This window comes from Mesoplodon bidens, assembly GCF_964165515.1.
Source record: "Mesoplodon bidens genome assembly, chromosome: 7".
Classification (NCBI taxonomy): Eukaryota; Metazoa; Chordata; class Mammalia; order Artiodactyla; family Ziphiidae; genus Mesoplodon; species Mesoplodon bidens.
The window spans coordinates 18,771,284-18,789,402 of record NC_138164.1 but is presented as its reverse complement, the minus strand read 5'-3'; the positions used below and the strand labels follow the sequence as shown (position 1 = coordinate 18,789,402).

Here is an 18,119-nt window from a genome sequence, read left to right as displayed (position 1 = left end):
GTCTAAGGTCTTTTCGAGTTCTGTCTGATTGTTCAAATGGAAGGAATGGATAAAGTCTTTCTTCTACAGAAAGCAAAGCACATCAGCTAGGATGGGCTCGCTGTGGCTACCTGCTGGGGAGCTCCCGAGAGCAGGTCCTGCAGGTCCCTGTCACATCTGCCACTCACACAGCGAGTGTCGCCGTGTTTTGTGGGCCTCCTGAGGGTCTCCCCACTTTGACCTTTAGGGCTCCCCAGGGCAACAGCAGCTGCCCTGTCCTGCCTTCCCAGCCAGCTTTTGCCTGAGGGGAGATGCCTCTGGGGGCCAGGTGTCTGCACCCTGGCATTTATGTCCTGGAGTTTGTGTTCTGATTATGACAGGTTTGCTGCTCTACTGAGAGAGCTTCACGGGATGGAGATTCTCAACTCTACCATGAAGTACATGGACAATTCTTGAGAGACGTGGCGTCCGTGTGAGCTCTGGCTTGTTCCTGTGCCAATAAAGGCTTTCTGAATACCCACTCCAGACCTGAATACTGATCTTCAGAGTGCTCACCTGTTGGTTTCACTGGTCACAAGACTTTCCCAGACTCTCTGGGAAGCAGCGGTTCTAGATAGGAACTCGGTTCCGCCTAACACCCCACCTGCCCCTCTTGCTGTTTTCTGCTGGCAACACGCTAGAAGCATCAGGTTTTTCAGGAGTGGCATTTTGGCCTCTGTTTTCCAGCTCTGAAGTGCCAAGACACAGCTGCAGCGGTGTCTGCATGGTGAGCCTCCTCAGGCCTGGCTGTGGTGCACGGTCTTGAATTCAGTGGTTTGAGTGGTGGGTGTGGTTCCCCAGCAGGGAGTTCTGTAAGGTCCAGGGGAGTCAGTCCTGGAAGCACCACCCCTGCCTTCCTCCGCCCCATGCAAGGATGTTGTGACCCCCCCTTCCCTTAAATTGTCTTCTGCTTCCAGTGCCAGTGCAGAGGGGGACCTGTTTCTGTCCTGAACTCTCACAAATACAGACATAATCTATTTCTCTAACCCACCTTGCTCTTCCACCCCACCCCCAAAAGGCACTGCTCCCTTACAGTTGCCCTCCGTCCACTCTGAAACTGACAGGGTCACCTTTGGACCCCAAGTCCCTAAGCAAAAAGTCCAATAAGTGCCACCACTCTTCCACTTCTCAGTACCATCACTTGACTGTTTTAGGGTAGGAGGCGGGACCTGCATGGTAGAGTGAATGCCAAGTGTCCCTGACCAAAATTCCAAAGGCCTGTGGTCCTACTTCCCCTGCTACCTGGCAGCTGTGTGACTTTGGGCAAGACACTCAACCTCTCTGAGCTTTGGTTGCTACTTTTGGAAAGGCTAGAGTAATACCTGTCCAACCTATCTCCAACATTACTGTGAAGATGGAATGAAGTTTTGGAGGTAAAGCCACGAGGAATTGAAAAATGCTACACAAATATAACAGGTTTCTAGGCTCCATCTTGAGATTGAGGGGGTTGACTTTGATGTCATCTGAGTTACATTTAAGGGGGCTGGGAAAAGGTAAGCACACATCCTTTAAGGAATCAGAACTGGATGTTTTTGGACCACGTAAGAAAGGAAATCCTCCTCCTGAGAGGTTTTTTTCAACACATCCAAACAAATGGGTCTTCACAAGTGAGATAGCCCTTGGAAACCAAGAGAGAGAATTGTCACTTTGGGGGGCTGGAAGGAAATCAGTCGCCCCGAGAGTCTCACTCTGGGATTAGGCTCACTGGAGTACTCTGTGTTGGTGCCCTACTGTCCCTGGGTGGCAGGCAAGTGACAGGCCACATTAGGCTGGGACTTGCCCACTCAGTCCCATCATGCAAACAAACACACTTCAAGAGGCTACTGAATTGCAGAGGGAGATGGCTTGGTGCTAAATAGAGCACAGAGAAGAAAATTAGAGGCTGCAAAATTTGCTGGTTTTGGAGAGATTCAGTGGAGCTTTAAAAATGGAAAAGCCTGCCTGTGTACGTAACCAGCAGGCTTGTCTCCTCCGATTTGAAGTTCAGACCCCTCCTTCTCCCTCTCTTTGGCTGCACTCCTCCTCCCCGGCTCATGAAAATGGCTATTATACATGTAATCTCTTCCCCGAAGAGTGGGGAAAGTCAAATGATATTATTATCTTTGCCTCGGAGAGCCTGCCAAGAGCAGCCATCCCTCTGCTTTGGCGGAGGGTCTGGCTGCACCTGAGGAGTGCCCTCTTCTCGCAGGTGGAGAGGTGTTTTACACACTGTTGTCTTCTCCTCACTGCGGAGCCAACCCGCCCTAGCCTCGTCACCTCTAACACGTGCTACCATACAGGGCTCCCAGGCAGCCTGGAAGAAACTACCTACGTGTTGAAGAAGGGGCTCCTCTCCTCGTGACTGGAGCCCCGGCACCTCCTAACCAGCCTCAGGATCGTGGCTTATTCCGAGAAGGCAGTCTGTTGGTTCCACGGGCAGTGGCATTGTCCATCCTAAAGAGATGTGACCGAGATGGAATTTAATAACCATCCTGAAGCCACAGCAGAGGTGTCAGGTCACGGATGGTGAACATCTGTCCTAGATTAGGTGACACTGGCTCTTCTACAGGGCAGCAAGGCAGGATTGAGGTTAGATAACTGGGAGGAAATGATAGGAAAGGGTAGGACATGCTCTTGTAGGCACTTTCCTGAGGATCTCTTAGGACAAGACCTTCCTGGCTTGGAGAACCGAAGGAAGAGAGTACCACCTGAAGTATCCTGAGGCCAGGTGACATTTACTCCTCCATGATTTTTTTCAGCAAAAGTTCTCATTTTCTAAATGCCTTGAAAATCCGGGCTCTTCAGAGGGCCCAGTAGGCGGAGAGAGTATTTGGAGGTGAGGAAAACATTTACAAGTCACTCCCGTTCCCAAGGCGAGAGGCTCTTGGTCCTCCTGGGCGGCGACCGGCCAGCCTGCCCTGCACCAGGCACTGTAACAAGTGCCTGAAGCTCCAGCCCATATAAGCCTCACGAAGACCCAGTGAGGTGGGCATTAGCTCCACTTCATGGGTAAAGAAACTAAAATGTGAAGACAGTAAGTATTTCCTACCCAGGACCACCTAGCAGGTAGGTTAGGGAGTCAGAGTTTGACCCCAGCCCGGATTTTAACACCTTCTACATTAAAAACATACCTCCACTTACTCAACGTGGTTGGAAAGAAAATTATCTACTTTCTCCAAACCTCAGTTTCCTCTCTGTCAAATGGGAGGAACGGTCCCTACTTACAGAGTTCTTGGGTTTGGATATAACATATATGCAGTGCCTGGCACAGGTGACTGGAAAAGCGAAGGCATTTCCTTAAGAGTGACCATTATTTTGAAGCCTGAAATTACCGTGATCACATTATCTGCTGCCTTCCACCCTCACCAATCTACTCATCCTCCTAGGTACTTATCTCAAGGCAGGCAAGCAGCTGTGTGGCACTTAGGTTTGCTCTTCCCTCCCTCCTATGCCTGACGGCAAACATGAGGATCCCTCAAGACTCGGCTGCCGACCTGCCTTCTTATACTACCTCAGGGGCAGGGAGGTCTGAAAGCCCCAAGCCTGGGCAGGGTGGGGTTCTGAGTAGAGATCTGCCGCAGCTCAACGGTGCTCCTTGTCAGCAGCAGTGTGACTGGGGCCTTCCAAGACCTAGGGCCAGGCTGCATTCACACCAGCAGGACCCAGTGTACAGTGGGCTGGGAGCCCTATGCAGGAAGGGCCATAGGTGCTGGGATCAGTGCCCCAAAGTCCCCTCCCCAAACAGATGCTCCCCGTCACTTGCTATTTGACCTCAGTTTAGAATCAAGAAAACATATTGATTCCAAGGACTGTGCCTGCAGTACCCACTCATCAGGATATTGATAGTTCTTTTTCCCTCAAGCCCAAGCCCTGAGTGCCCTGGAAAGGAGGTGTGGGTCACAGAAGGACCCATAGGCGACAGCTCCCACTCTTGTTGCTGCTGCCATGTGCCAGTGAAGAGCTGGGCTTCTGTGATCTGAAGCCTGCTGGATGACGTTCTATTTTAACAAGACCTCAAATTTGATCTCCATTTCAAGAAGGGGAAATGAAGAATGGGCTCTCGCTGGAGCCAGTCTGCCCCTTGGTCTGATTTGGCCCTGAGGCCAGGATCCCACTTCTCTGGCAGCTCTCTGGTCTCAGCTCTGGCAGGGAGTGGGGAGAGGGCCTTGGGCGCCAGCTGAGCATGGGAGCAGTGACTGCTGATGCGCCCTGACAGCCACCCCAGCCTCAGGTCAGCCCAGTTCCGGAGAGGGACTCCCATCCCCGCGTGAGTGTGGCTGTCTGCCAGCTGTGCCTGATTGCGCTCAGCCTGAACATCCCTCCCCGGTCACATGTCTGTCGGTCTCCAGCTTCACATTTGCACTTTTAATCTTTAGCAGCTTTATCTGCTCGTTTAGATCCCTCACGTCCCCTCAAGCCACAAGTCCACCCAGACACACACATACACAGGCAGACTTCATCTCTCTGCAGCCAAGAGATGAACTTCCATGTAAAAATGGATGAGTTCACATGCAATGGGGATTTAGGCTAGATCAAAGGCACAGCAAGAGAGTGAGAAATGTTGGAATAAGTGATGAGGACAAAGGCCCTAGAATGTCCAAGCTGAAAATAATTCAGGGACCATCTACTCCACTATCAGCTTATTGGAAGCCATCTGATTTCAATTGCTAAATACAATTCACTGCTCAAAAATGTGTCACCCAGGCCATCCTCCCCCATTTTACAAATAAGGAAATCAAGATTCCAAAAGGCCAGGTGAGCCATCCCCCACGTATGAGAGGCCTCTGAACCAAGGTGCAGAGAAGGGCAGGGACCCAAGGGGGCCACTGGGAAGCAGTAAATGCAGTGGCTGGAGTGAGTGCAAATGCCCCACATCCTAATGCCTGGGTTCGAAGCCCAGCTTCACCTCTTACAATTTCATACCTTCAATTGCCTTGTCTGTAAAAAGTGGGGGAGGTATGATAGTTATTTCATGGGTTTATGGTAAGGACTCAATGAGATGATTTCTGTAAAGTTCTCAGCATCATGCCGGGCACACAGTAAGCCCTCGGGAAATAGCAGCTACTATTGTTGTCATTATATTGGATTCAGCTGCCTCTGTAGATGCCCCCTATCTGTGCATGTGTGTATATGAATAAAGGGGGAAGAAGAATGCTTTTTCAATTTTCTGAAATTTTGCCGATAAAGCATTCACATTATTTCACTTAAACTAAGATTTATATATATTCCTTATACTGGATATGAGTAAGAGCCATGATTCATACATTTTAGGTATAATTTAAAATAAGCATATCTATTATTACCCCTTAAATATTACCAAAATTACACATGGCCGTAGCACATGACCCATCCAGTGTGATCTCACTGAGTCTTGGAGTTGGCTTAGTTTTAGGGTCATATTCTGGTACTGTTACCAAACCAAACTTGGGTCCACTCACCTGCGCACAGTAAAGTCAATCACCACTGGGTTGTGGTGAAGGAAAGTGCAGCGTTTATCGCAGGTGCCAAGCAAGGAGTCCAGGCTGCTCATACTCAAAAGACCCAAACTCTCCAGTGGTTTTCAGGGAAAGGTTTTTAAAGACAGGGTGAGGAAGGGGGGGTGTTGTGAGGTTCATGATCAACTCATGGACATTCTTCTGATTGGTTGGTGGTGAGGTAATCGGAGTCAACATCATCAACCTTCTGGTTCCAACTGGTCTGGGGTCTACCTGCTTGTGGTCAGCATGCAGTTAACGTCTTCCATCTGGAAGGGATTTCAGTCCCTGTAAAACAGCTCAAAGGATATGGCTCAGAATATGGCCTCAGAGGAGGAACTAAAGGTCCTTGACTTTGTTTAATGGCTAAACTATTATTATTTTGTCTTGCTTGACTGTTTTCTTTTCTGCATTTTCTCACTTTTCTGATTAAATTTATTCTTTGGAAATCAGGGAAGGCCTAGGAGGCTAAAGTTTTTCTACAGACAAAAGGCAGGCAGAGGACATGGGTGTGTGGAGGGGTCTTTCCCAGGAAGGTCCCATAGGGTCCTGCTGGGTTACAGTACTGACCCTGGCTCCCACGTCTTTGTGGTTCATCGTGGTGCTCCAGCACCTCCAGGAAGCCTGAGGAAGACTTGCTGAGTGGCAGTGCCCCCACCATGCCCTCTTTTCTCTTAGGCCAGCTCCCCAGTGTGTTTCGTCTGCATATATTCTGTTCATTCCCATCCTCTTGATTCTGCTTCTGCTGTTCCCCCAACTCAGAAGACCTTCTTCCCTTTCCTTAAATCTTACACATCCTCAAAGCCCTGACGTAATAAAAATGGCAGGTACCTTTCATTAAATACTTACTAGGTTTCAGATCCTGGCTAATGAGGTGGGTACTATAATTATCCTCTCTTTACAGGGAGGAAACTAAGGCATGGAGGGGTGAAGCAACTTGTGGAAGATCGGTCCCTGAAACTGAATCCCCCTAAGTCTGAGTTCCTCTGCTGAGTTTATGATTAACCTTTCTATCCAAAACTTTACTCCCTTTCTTTTCCTGTATCTGTTCCCCTCAAGATTGAAGAGTATCAAAGAAAAGGGGGGATTGAACAAACCCCTGTGTCCCTGTCCTTTGAAGTTAAAGGCTTTTAATTTAGTCTCCCAGGCCTCCCTTGAGTCTCAAAAGGCTGGCTCAAGAGTTAATGATTAGGAAACGTGAAGATGTAGAAACAAAGGGCAGCTGTTGGGCTGGGAAACTGGTAACAATTTAGACTATAAATCCGCCACACAGCAGAACCACTGAACTCCCAGTTCCCTGAAAGATACAGACAAAGGCCTGACACATGTTCCTAAGTTGTTTTTACAGGAAGCAGACCCCACCAGATGGAAACTGCTGACTGCAGGCACATAGACCCCAGACTGGTTGAAACCAGAAGGTTGATGATGCTTGAAACTTCACCTTGATGCCAAACAATCCGGGAATTATGCATAAGCTGATCGCTCACCCCGCAGCCTCCTCCCTCACACTGCCTTTAAAACCCCTTCTCTGAAATCCATCAGGGAGTTTGGGTTTTTGAGCATGAGCTACCCATTCTCCTTGCTTGGCGCCCTGCAATAAACTCTGTACTTTCCTTCACTACAACCCAATTGTCAGTAGATTCGCACTCAGGTGAGTGGACCCAAGTTTGCTTTGGTAACACCCTGGGTCCTTCCAGGCACTCATACATTTGCGCCAAGCCCTTTCCAGCCCACACTTTTTTGTCCTTCCTCTGAATTCCTGTCCCAGTGTGCTGCACTTTTAAATACTTCAATGTGAAATTCTTTTCTGTGTCTTTATTTTTTCTCTACAACTAGAATGTAAATTCTAGTTGGAGGACCTGGAAGATTTCTCCCATGAGAAGTCTTGTGAACAAGAAAAAGAGAGTTAGGCATAAACAGAAGGAGTTTAATAACCTTATTCAAAGGCTATGTCATCTGGAGGGCACATCCTTGAGTATGTGATTGGCTCTGTCCTCAAGAGCATGTGGGTGAGCCACCAGTAGTGACAGTGGCTTCCCTCTCAGTCATGACATTATCTTGTCTGGATCCCCAGCCACTGGGTCCCCCACTCCTCAGAGGAGTATGTGGTTGCTGCACATTTCTTCGTCATTATATCCACAGGACATGGAATGAGACGGTCCCCTTTTGTGTTTCCTCTTGTTACCAAGTCCAAGCTCATACTCCTCTCCACATGACAGGCCAATAAATTGAGAGACGAGGTGTTGGGGCAAGGAATAGGGACTTTATTTGGAAAGCCAGCAGACTGAGAAGGCGGTGGACTAGTGTCCCAAAGAACCATTTTGCCCAGCTTTGGATGTTAGTTTCTTATATGGAACAAAGAGGAGGAGGCGAGGAAGTAAAGGTTAAAAGGCAGAAAGTTGTTGCCATTGTTTCCTGGTTCCAGTCAGACTCCGGTGGGGGGGGGTGTTAATTTCTTCTTTCCTGCAGCCATTCCTGGGTGGGCCTGGTCAGGATGTTTCCTGTGAACTAAACAAAGGTATTTTAGCTCAATGCTCGGGCATGGGAGGCAGGGTTCCCAGAGATTATGTATACTTTAAGTTATTGGCAACATCCCTTTAGTGGTTACCTTGTCTCAAAAGCAATAGAATACAAAGGTTAAACTAAAAGGAACAGATCCAATATGGAGTCAGATATGTTCTTCCCTGTTACACTCTGGGCAAATGTAAGCCAAAGAGCCTTATTCAAAAGTCCCACCCAACAGTCCTGGTGTCTCAAGCAGAAGCTTCAGCCCTGCAGTCTGTTTCCTGTGGCAGGAAGATAATAGCCTCACACAGGGAAGTACTTTTAACTTCTTTAAAGGGCTTTCATGTCACTGCTCTCATTTCATGTGTACAATACCCCTGTCAGGTAGGTATTATTACTTCCCATTTGAAGCTAAGGAAAGAGAAGCCCAGAAATTCAATGTCTTGTCCAGAATTTCCCGAGGAAACCATGGCTGGGCCAGAACCAGAATCTGGCCTTTCCCTTGAACCTTGTTGCCCACCACCCAGCCCTGCCTCCCCTCTCACTCATTGTCGGTCCCAAACTACAGCAACAGTGAAGCAGCAGTTCTTCCCCCTGAGCATGGGGGGAAAATGAAACTCTAATCCCTTTAAGGTTTTATCTGAAAGCCTTTCTAATCCATCAGCAGTCTGTTAGATAGCAGCTTAAATCTTCGCACCACTAAGGAGTACCCTCCCAATGGATTCCCAAACACATCAGAGGAGGTGTGAGGTGGCATGAGCACAGAAGCTGGGGCACTTTCTTTGAGAAATGGAGGTGCTCAGATTTCCAGACACTGCTGTCCTCCCCTCAGACAGAGTGGGGGAGCCCAGGGTATGTCCAAGCAACTCCTCAGCCAAGGTCACTTAAATGACAGATTGATCCTGAAAAGCTCCTCATTGATCCTGAATAAGCTCCTTATTCATTCAGTAAGCACCTACTATGTGCCAAGCACTGTGCTGGATACTGTAAAATGACTCTGGGTGAAATGGATGATATTTCCTCATCCACTGCTATGATAATTATAGCAGGGCATTATCAGGGTGACAAACAAATCAGACACAAGCAAAAACTCTCCTTGGAGCTAATGTGATCTTGGCCTCTGATCCATTCGCCTGACCTCAAGGATTAGAGGAACATCCACTGAGGGCAAGTCTCCTCCAATCCAGCCCTTGGATTACAGGGGTTATCACTCCCAAGTCCAGGTATAGCAAGGTGCCTGGTGTCCTTCAAGCAAAAGGAAACATGTAGAAGACTTCAGACTTCTGTGGGAGTGCTGTCAGTATTACAGTTTGTAAATGGAAGGATCATATGTCTGATGAAACAGATCCTCTCCTATGTGGGCTTTATTCCTACTGAACTCAGCTGTGACTTTTTCTCCCAAGGGCAGTTTAGAAGTGCATCAGGAGAAATGTGGTCTGCCCTCTTTACCCAATCAGTGGAAGGCATGACCCCCTCTGAGCACCAGTGAATAAACTCTGATAACTAGAGCTAGACTTGGTCTCATCTTTCCCTTAGACGTTTGCTGGGGACAACCTCCTCCATGAAAGTGCTATGTGTTTAGGATCTCTAGTCCTTGTTGGACCACACATCTGAGGCTCTGGATCATTAAAAATGCAATTTAAAAAAAAAGTGCCTTTTTTTTTTTTTTTTCTTCTCAGAACTGGCGGAATCAAATTCAGGTCAGGAACTGAAGCAGGAATGGCGTTTTTGAAATAAAGACTTTCAAATAGTTGGGCTGTTTGCTGCTGTAACCAGAGTCATTGAGAAAAGAAGATCAGCATCTACAGGGGTGGCCAGGGAATGCTGTGTGTTCAGCAGCAGGAGGCCAAACAAGGTGGCCCCAGTGGGTTCTTTCTGAAGGCACTCTGGGACCAGCATGGACCAAGAGCCTGAGGTCCAGCTCTGCCCTAGTCATGTTTATGACCTCAGACTGACCAGCTCACTTCTCTGGGTCAGGACCTTTGACTTGCTATTTCCTTGTAGACTGGACAGTTGATTTGCTTGCCCAGCACCCATTCCCCCTGTTGTACAAGTGACACCTCAGTCTTCCTTGGGGAACCACGCCTCCCCATGAGTGGACCACATGATTTAGATGGAGCTGATTTTAACCCTGGTTCCAGAGATGGGTATGGGATGTAAGCCAATCATAGCACTGTACATCCCTTTCATCATAGTGATTGGTTCAGAGGTGGTCATGTGACCTGAAGAGGGCCAATCAGAGCTCAGCCCAGACATGGAGAACAAAGGAAAGAGAGGAGCACTTACTTTCACTGAGGTTGCTCAGAGGACTAGGACCTGAGTTTGGAGCTGTGCTGGTGGAGATTTTACCATCCTTGAGAAGGCCTTCACTGAGAATGGAGTCATCATAGAGGAAAGCAGAAGCAACAGATGGAGTTAAAGGGAGCCCTGACATCATTGTTGGAGCCCCCATATCCAGCTGTGCCTGAGGTTATCATTGGGCCTCCCAGTTATGTGAGATAACAGGTCCCCCTTTTGCTTCAGCCAGCTTGAATTGTCACTGTTACCTAAAGAGCCCTTATCGATACCCTCCACCTGATTCCCCTTGTCCCCTTTACCTTGCTTAAGATCTACTTACCCTAAAAGTGTCAGTGTAAATGTTATGTGCTCCTGCAGCTTGGCCCTGGGGTGTGGGCAGAAGTGGAAACTGTAACAGGAGGAGGAACTCCCTGGGAAAAGAGAGGACCCTGGAGGAATGTCGGAGGGACCCCAAAAGTCAGCCTCTACCCCTGAGCTTCACCTTTCCATTTCTTCATTCCTTCCTTCACTATCAGATATGACTTGAGCCCCGTCCAAGCTATATGCCATGTGCTGAGAACACAGAAGTGAACAAGACACACCACAATTCCCGTCCAGGAGCCTACATTCTACTAGTCTATTTGAGGTTTGACTTTCAAGAGTTGTGTTCTTCACAATCACCTAAACCAATTGGTGAACGAACAAACAAACAAACAAAATCTTTTTTTGGTTTCTTTTAGTGTGCTCAAAGTAGTCTAATTTTCCAAGCCTTAAAAAAAAAGAAGAAAAAAAGGAAGAAAGACCTTTACTAAACAGCAAGGTAAACAAAAAAGAAACACAATACAAGAAGCATGAAATCAGTCACATCTTAGAAGTCCTTCTCTTGTTCTTCAGAGCCAGCAAGCTTCCAGCACTTCCTATTGTACTGTTACCTACCTGTGTTCTTGGACTTTTTTTTTTTTTTTTTTTTTTTGCGGTACGTGGGCCTCTCACTATTGTGGCCTCTCCCCTTGCGGAGCACAGGCTCCGGACGCGCAGGCTCAGCGGTCATGGCTCACGGGCCCAGCCACTCCGCGGCATGTGGGATCTTCCCAGACCGGGGCACGAATCCGTGTCCCCCGCATCGGCAGGCGGACTCTCAACCACTGCGTCACCAGGGAAGCCCTTGGACTCTTTATTTAATCAAGAGGAATTGATAAGAGGCCACATGAGGTATTCAGGCAAGGCTTTACTGGGGCCCCTGCTGCAGCATGAGAGAGCGAGAACAAGCAACAGGTGCCCTACCTAGCTCGATCCCTCAAACAGGGTGAGGGTAGAGATGGATCTGTGTGTCGGGCGGGAGGCGTGGCTCAAGTGGTCTGCCCACCCCCTTGGTGGTGCCGTGTGCAGGGATCATGCGCAGTACCCTGCTTTTCCTCCCGGCACCTCAGAAGTGGCAGTTGAGTTTTGGTCTTTCTGTATCTTGTTCATAATTTGCCCCAGCTGCACATGCATGCAGTTATTTTAGTCCCTTATAGTTTCTTTGTATTCTGTTGCTCGAGGAGATGTTTATCCAGGTGCAAGCACTGCAGCAAAGGCCCCAGGTCCCAGGTCCCAGCCTGTCTTGGTATAACCTGAGAAAGCCACCTTTTAGCAATTGGGTCTCTCTCTGGTCCCGCTCCTCCTGGCTGCCGCCAACCCTGGAAGGGCCCAGAGGAAAGAGGAGGCTGGCTAATGCCCAGGCAGACAATCCAGCCCCGACCATTCTCAAGGTTGACGTCTGGGAGGTATTTTCCCTCCAGGGTCCCTGTTAAAGGGAGTCTCAGTTTCTTTCTTCACATCTCCCTGCCTGACTTGTTATTAAATTAAAAGCATTCATATTTAAATTCAAAGCCCCTTTGTAACTCCTGGAGAAGGTATTGACCATGATCTCTTGGATCCAGTGTAGAGCCCTAAGCCTGAGGAGGCCCAGTGTAAGCCCTGGCCATGGCCAAGCATTTCTTCTAAGCTGATTGAGGTGGCAAGGTTCTTGGGACATTTGTTTCTTATTTTGATATGGACCCAACCAGGATCACAAGCCCCCAAGGCTACAAAGAACCTGTGGTCATAATTATGACAATGAGAACTGTCTTTCCTGAAACACAGGGTTTCCATTTCTGCCTTCTTGACACTTAACATAGTTTTTATCAAAAGCCGTTCTAAGGGGAGCCTGGTGTTTTCTATCAGGGGAAAAGAATGGATATCCTGCCAAATCCAGAAATGCTTGTACTCCATCCTTGGTTTATCCCATTCTCACTCCTGCTTCTGTACTCATTTTGGTCCTAAGAGGGGCTCTTATTCTGAAGAAATAAGACCATCAACCTGGGTAGAAACAAACCCAGCAGACATATATATCAGCCCCTCACCGTCTGGCCCTCCTGACTAGCAGCAGGCCAGGTGGGGACATCCTGTGGCCCCCGTGAAGCCATGCCGGTGCCCCTGGCTTTGCAGCCCAGCCCACACCTGATGCCTGCACATCTCAACTGCTGGACCACAATCTCACAAGCCTCGGTGAGGTATGCTGAATAGAGAGCACTGAAATAATTCTGAGAATGGTAAGTAGATCTTTTTTCTGGCTTTCTCTGAATGACTATTTCAAATGTGGTTTATCAGATGTAATTCTGGTTTTATCCAGAAGTACCAGCTTACCTGACCAAATCACCTGGGTGAGAGTACTGAGTTTGAGAAGGAACTGGATGGCTTCCTCCCACCATCCTCTCCTGCCTCAGACATTTTAACACAGTGGCCTTTGCTCTCCCTCTTTAGGGCTTCTGTGTGTCCGGGGGGGCCAGGTATTTTCCAGGCTTTCCGTGGTAAATGTTAGATTACTCACTCTCTTTCCGCTGTAATGGAAAGATTTTTTTTCTGAGAATGAATGTTGCCTGGAAATAACAAGGAGAAAAAGGAGGAGGAGGGGGAGGAGGAGGAGAGAGGGGGAGGAGGGGGAGGGGAGGGGGAATAAAAGGAGGAGGAAAGGAAGAGGGGGAGGAGGGGGAGGGGAAATGGGAGGAGGATGAAGAAGATAGAGGGAAATTAGAGGTCGAGATGGAGGAAGAGGGCTTTACAGGTACTGTTAAAACTTTTTGTTTTGAGATAATTATAGATAAACATGCAATTGTAAGAAATAATGCAGAGATCCCTTGCACCTTTCACCAAGCAAATGGTAACACCTTACATAACTATAGCACAATAGCACAACCAGGAAATCGACAATGATACAATCCACAAATCTTATTCAAAATTTCACCAGTTTTAATGCACTCGTGTGTGTGCGTGTGTGTGTGTGTTGAGTTCATTGCAGTTTTATCACTTGTGTAATTCTTCTGACCACCACTACTGTCAAGATACAGACAGTACCTCGTGCTGCCCTTTTATAGCCACATCCACTCCACCCCCCACCTCTGACAACCACTAATCTGTTCTCTATCTCTAGAAATTTGTCATTCCAAAAATCAATATAAATGTAATCTTTTGAGATTGGCTTTTTTCACTCAACAGAATTCCCTGGAGATTCATCATGTTGTTATGTGCATCGCTAGTTCCTTCTTTTTTATTGCTGAGTAGTGTTCCACAGTATCCATGTCCCAGTTTGTTTAACATTTACCTGTTGAAGGATATCTAGGCTGTTTTCAGATTTCAGCTACTACAAATAAATTTGCTATGAAAATTGAGGTTAATTGTGTGAACCTATGTTTTCGTTTCTCTAGGACAGATGCCCAACATGCTTTTGCTAGGTTGTATGGTAACTGTATGTTTAGTTTTATAAGAAACTTCTAGAGTGGCTGTACAATTTTCCATTCCCACCAGCAACATGTCAGTGATCCTCACTTGCATTTGGTGATGTCTTTTTAAAATTTGAGTCAGTCTCATAGGTGTGTAGTGATGCAGTTTGCATCTCCTTAATGGCTAATGTTAACATCGTTTCATGCACTTATTAGCCATTGTTACTGAATGCAAGTTCATGCACCCGACACACAGTGAGGCTAAACAAACCAAAACGTCGAAAGGTGGAGCAGAGAAAGGTTTATTGGAGGGCCACACAAGGAGATGGGTGGCTGATGCCAAAAAAAACCCCAAACTCCCTGAAAGTTTTCAGCAAAGCATTTTTTTTTTACATCTTTACTGGAGTGTAATTGCTTTACAATGTTGTAATGTTTGTGTTGGTTTCTGCTGTATAACAAAGTGAATCAGCTATACGTATACATATATCCCCATATCCCTTCCCTCTTGCATCTCCCTCCCACCCTCCCTATCCCACCCCTCTAGGTGGTCACAAAGCACCAAGCTGATCTCCCTGTGCTATGAGGCTGCTTCCCACTAGCTATTTTACATTTGGTAGTGTATATATGTCCATGCCACTCTCTCACTTACCCTTCCCCCTCCCAGTGTCCTCAAGTCCATTCTCTACATCTGCATCTTTATTCCTGTCCTGCCCCTGCCCCTAGGTTCTTCAGAACCTTTTTTTTTTTTTTTTAGATTCCATATATGTGTTAGCATACGGTATTTGTTTTTCTCTTTCTGACTTACTTCACTCTGTATGACGGACTCTAGGTCCATCCACCTCACTACAAATAACTCAATTTCGTTCCTTTTTATGGCTGAGTAATATTCCATTGTACATATGTGCCACAACTTCTTTATCCATTCATCTGTCGATGGACACATAGGTTGCTTCCATGTCCTGGCTATTGTAAATAGTCAGCAAAGCATTTTTAAAGGCCAGGTGAGGGAGGGGCATGGTTGGTTGTTGCACACTTCTTGGTGTAGGAATCCTTTGTTCTTGCAGCTGTCCACCTAGGTCAGGTCACAATGTTCCTGTAAACATCCAACAAGACAAATGTTATTCTCTGTTCTGCAATTCTTACCTCTATTTGAATGGAAAAGTGTTATACCCTTAAATGTCACAGACTTGAGAATGCGCTATCCTGTATATTTCAGTCTACAGGCAACATTCTAAACTTGAAGCAAAAGCAATAGAATACAAACGTTACAGTAAAAGAGACAGACCTAATATGGAGTCTGGTTTGTTCTTCCCTATTACACCATCTGTATATCCTCTTCATTGAAATGTCTGTTCATGTCTTTTCTCCATTTTCTAATGGGATAGCTTTTTTGTTTGTTTGTTTTTACTGTTGCATTTGGAGGGTTCCTTAGATATCTAGAAAATTAGCACTTAGTCAAATATGTGCTTTGCAAATATTTTCTCTTCATCTGCAGTTTGACTTTTTATCCTCATCCCAGGATCTTTCGCACTGTGAAACTTTTTATTTGAGTAAGTTCAATTTCTCAACTCTTCCTTTTGTGGGTTCTGCTTTTGGTGTTAAGCCTAAGAACTTTTTGCCTAACCCTAGGTTCAGAATATTTTCACCTATTCTTTTTTCTAAAAGTTTTATAGTTTTACATTTTACATTTAAGTCAATGATCCATTTTGAGATAATTTTTTGATAATGTGAGGTTGAGGCTGGTTCATATTTTTGCCTATGGGTGTCCTTTTAGGTATATTTTTAAAAGGTTAATCCTTTCAGCAACCATCTGAAATGAGTATTGTATTATATTATCATCCCATTTCACAGATGGAGGAACCTAGAGAGATTTGGTAATGTGACCAAGGCCCGACGGCTGACAGGTGGTAGGAAAAAAGCCATGGTTTGAAAGCAGGTCTACCTGACTCATATGCCCTTGCAGTTAAGCTCTGCTGCCACTGCCTCATTCCTTCCCTTTCTTTCTGGGAGAGTCTTCCTTCCTGGGCAGGTGTCCCGGTTTCTTGAACACATTCCTTCATCTTGACTAACCTTGCCCTCACCTCGGTTCATGGGCTACCAGGCGTTGGAGCCTGCCACAACTCATCCAGGCGTCCTTCTGTGACATGTTTGCAGGGTGGAGAATGGGGACAGATTGGGGAACTTCCCTGTATGCAAAGAGCTTGTCATTCTGGTCTGGGGAAAGGCTCCTACTGGATTTTAGCATCTTTCAAAGTATTGTAGAGCCGCACTACCAACTCACTGGTCTGGGGGTGGCAGGCCCTCCCCCAGAACAATCAGACACCAAAATTCATTTAATAATTCTGAGTCCAGAAAATGTTCATCCCTGATCTGCCAAAGTAAAATATATTGACAGAGTCAACAGGAAGGACTCGGAGCATCTTGGAGCAAAATTCCTATGGTTAGAACACGTTTCTTGCTCTTTCTGGTGGGACTGGATCATGGTCAGACTACCCTAGTAGTTCATTTCCATTCATCACACCCATGCCTATTCATGGGTAGGAGGGCAGTGAAGGAGGAGCTTTCCTCTCCAGCTCTCTGCTCTCCACCCACTGGCTGTGGACTTCCTAGGCAGGCAGGACCTAGGAACTTCTGCATTCAGACCACTGGGAAAAAAGTCAGCAGTCTATAGATTGACCTTGTTCTTTCCCAGAACCCTAAGTATCACCCTACCTACTAAGGAGGGATCCAGGAACTCTTTGCCTCTGTGAGTTTACATTCAGAGAGAGCCCCTCCCCTTACTTCTCTCAGAGTTTTTCCAAAGACTACTAGGCTTTTGTCCTGGCCCACTTTAGAGAGCACAGCTACAGGTATATATCTATTTTGTAGTTATAGGTATATGCACATATCTCTTCTGCCAGATTCTTCAGAAGCCTCGGGGGTGCCTGATCCCTCAGCTTGGCTGTTTCAACAGATAGGTCAACAGTAACACATGCCAGGTCCTTTGTGTCCTTCCACCCACCCTGTAAAGAAATGAAGAAGAGTTTTATTCGGGATTCTGACACCTGCCTTGAGCCCTGGGTATCTCCTCCCACAGGGATGATTCTCCAGCACTCCTGTGATGGTCTCTGCAGAGGGCCAACGGCAGCTTCTGGTTTCTCGCTCTCCCTAGAGAGCCACTTCAAGTGTAACTGGTCCAAGGGGAATTTCCTTAATGGATTCAGGCCATTTGACCCTGGTATTTCCCCCAGTGGCCTAGATAGATCATGCTGAGGGTCACAGATCAGAGTCAACCTTCCTTAGGTCCAGTGGGCCACCTTCCCAGTCTCCATGCTCACCCACCCAGCAGAAGCTGAGAAGCATTCTCCTTGGTCTCCTGATCTCCTTGACAATAATATCCTCTGTCATCTCCCAAGCTTCCCTGGGGGAGGGTTTGAGACTTGTCAGGAGGAGGCAGGGATGCTCCAGGGGCAGTAAGTTCTGTCGGGTCCTGTCTTGCTCCAACCAAAGCAAGCCAGGGCCTCCCTCTGACATTGTCTTTGGGGGTATGTCTCCTGCTCTGGAACAGTTTCCATCGCCTCCACCCTCTTCCAGGGAGCATGACCCCCTTCCCTCCTTTTCCCCCATAGCCTTTAAAGGCTCCTGTTATGCCCAACCCTTTCCACAGGGACCAAACTGACCTGGGTTTGAATCTCAACTCCCACTTACTAGTTATGTGGCCATTCACTACTTACTGTCTTCAAGCCTGGTTCCCCCATCCCTCACAGATGGGGAGATATTAACCTCATGCTGTTGTTGTGGATTTAAACAAGATCCTATCTATAAAGTTTGTACAGCAGGTAAGGGAACTACTGATCTTGGAACAAAGTTAAGGCTCAATAGTGGCACTGTCCCTGGGCCAGTCTTCAGTTTTCACTCTGCTCACCAGAATTCATCCTGGGGAAGGCGGGTAAATTGTTATGGGAAGAGCAAGTGCCCCAACTCCCACCTGGGGTCCCTGCTCACCTATCATGGCCATGCTGCTCCCCAGGAGTCTGGTAGGAGTCAGGATATAGGGCTCTACAGGTTAGGGCCAAAGGCAAGGCATGTCCTCCTCTGGTAGGCAGGCTCCTCAAACTTGAGGATGGTCACCTGGGGGTTCCCTGTG

General features: G+C 47.2%; 1 protein-coding gene across 1 annotated transcript in view; it reads left to right on the top strand.

The window, feature by feature from the left end:
- Positions 1-494, top strand: part of TTC12 (tetratricopeptide repeat domain 12) — a 49,213-nt gene extending 48,719 nt beyond the window's left edge. Inside the window, exon 22 of the mRNA XM_081241446.1 lies at positions 360-494. Within this exon, the coding sequence (XP_081097572.1) occupies positions 360-435 (76 nt within the window). The 3' untranslated portion in view covers positions 436-494. The remainder of the gene's footprint in view (positions 1-359) is intronic.
- The last annotated feature ends 17,625 nt before the right edge of the window (positions 495-18,119 follow it).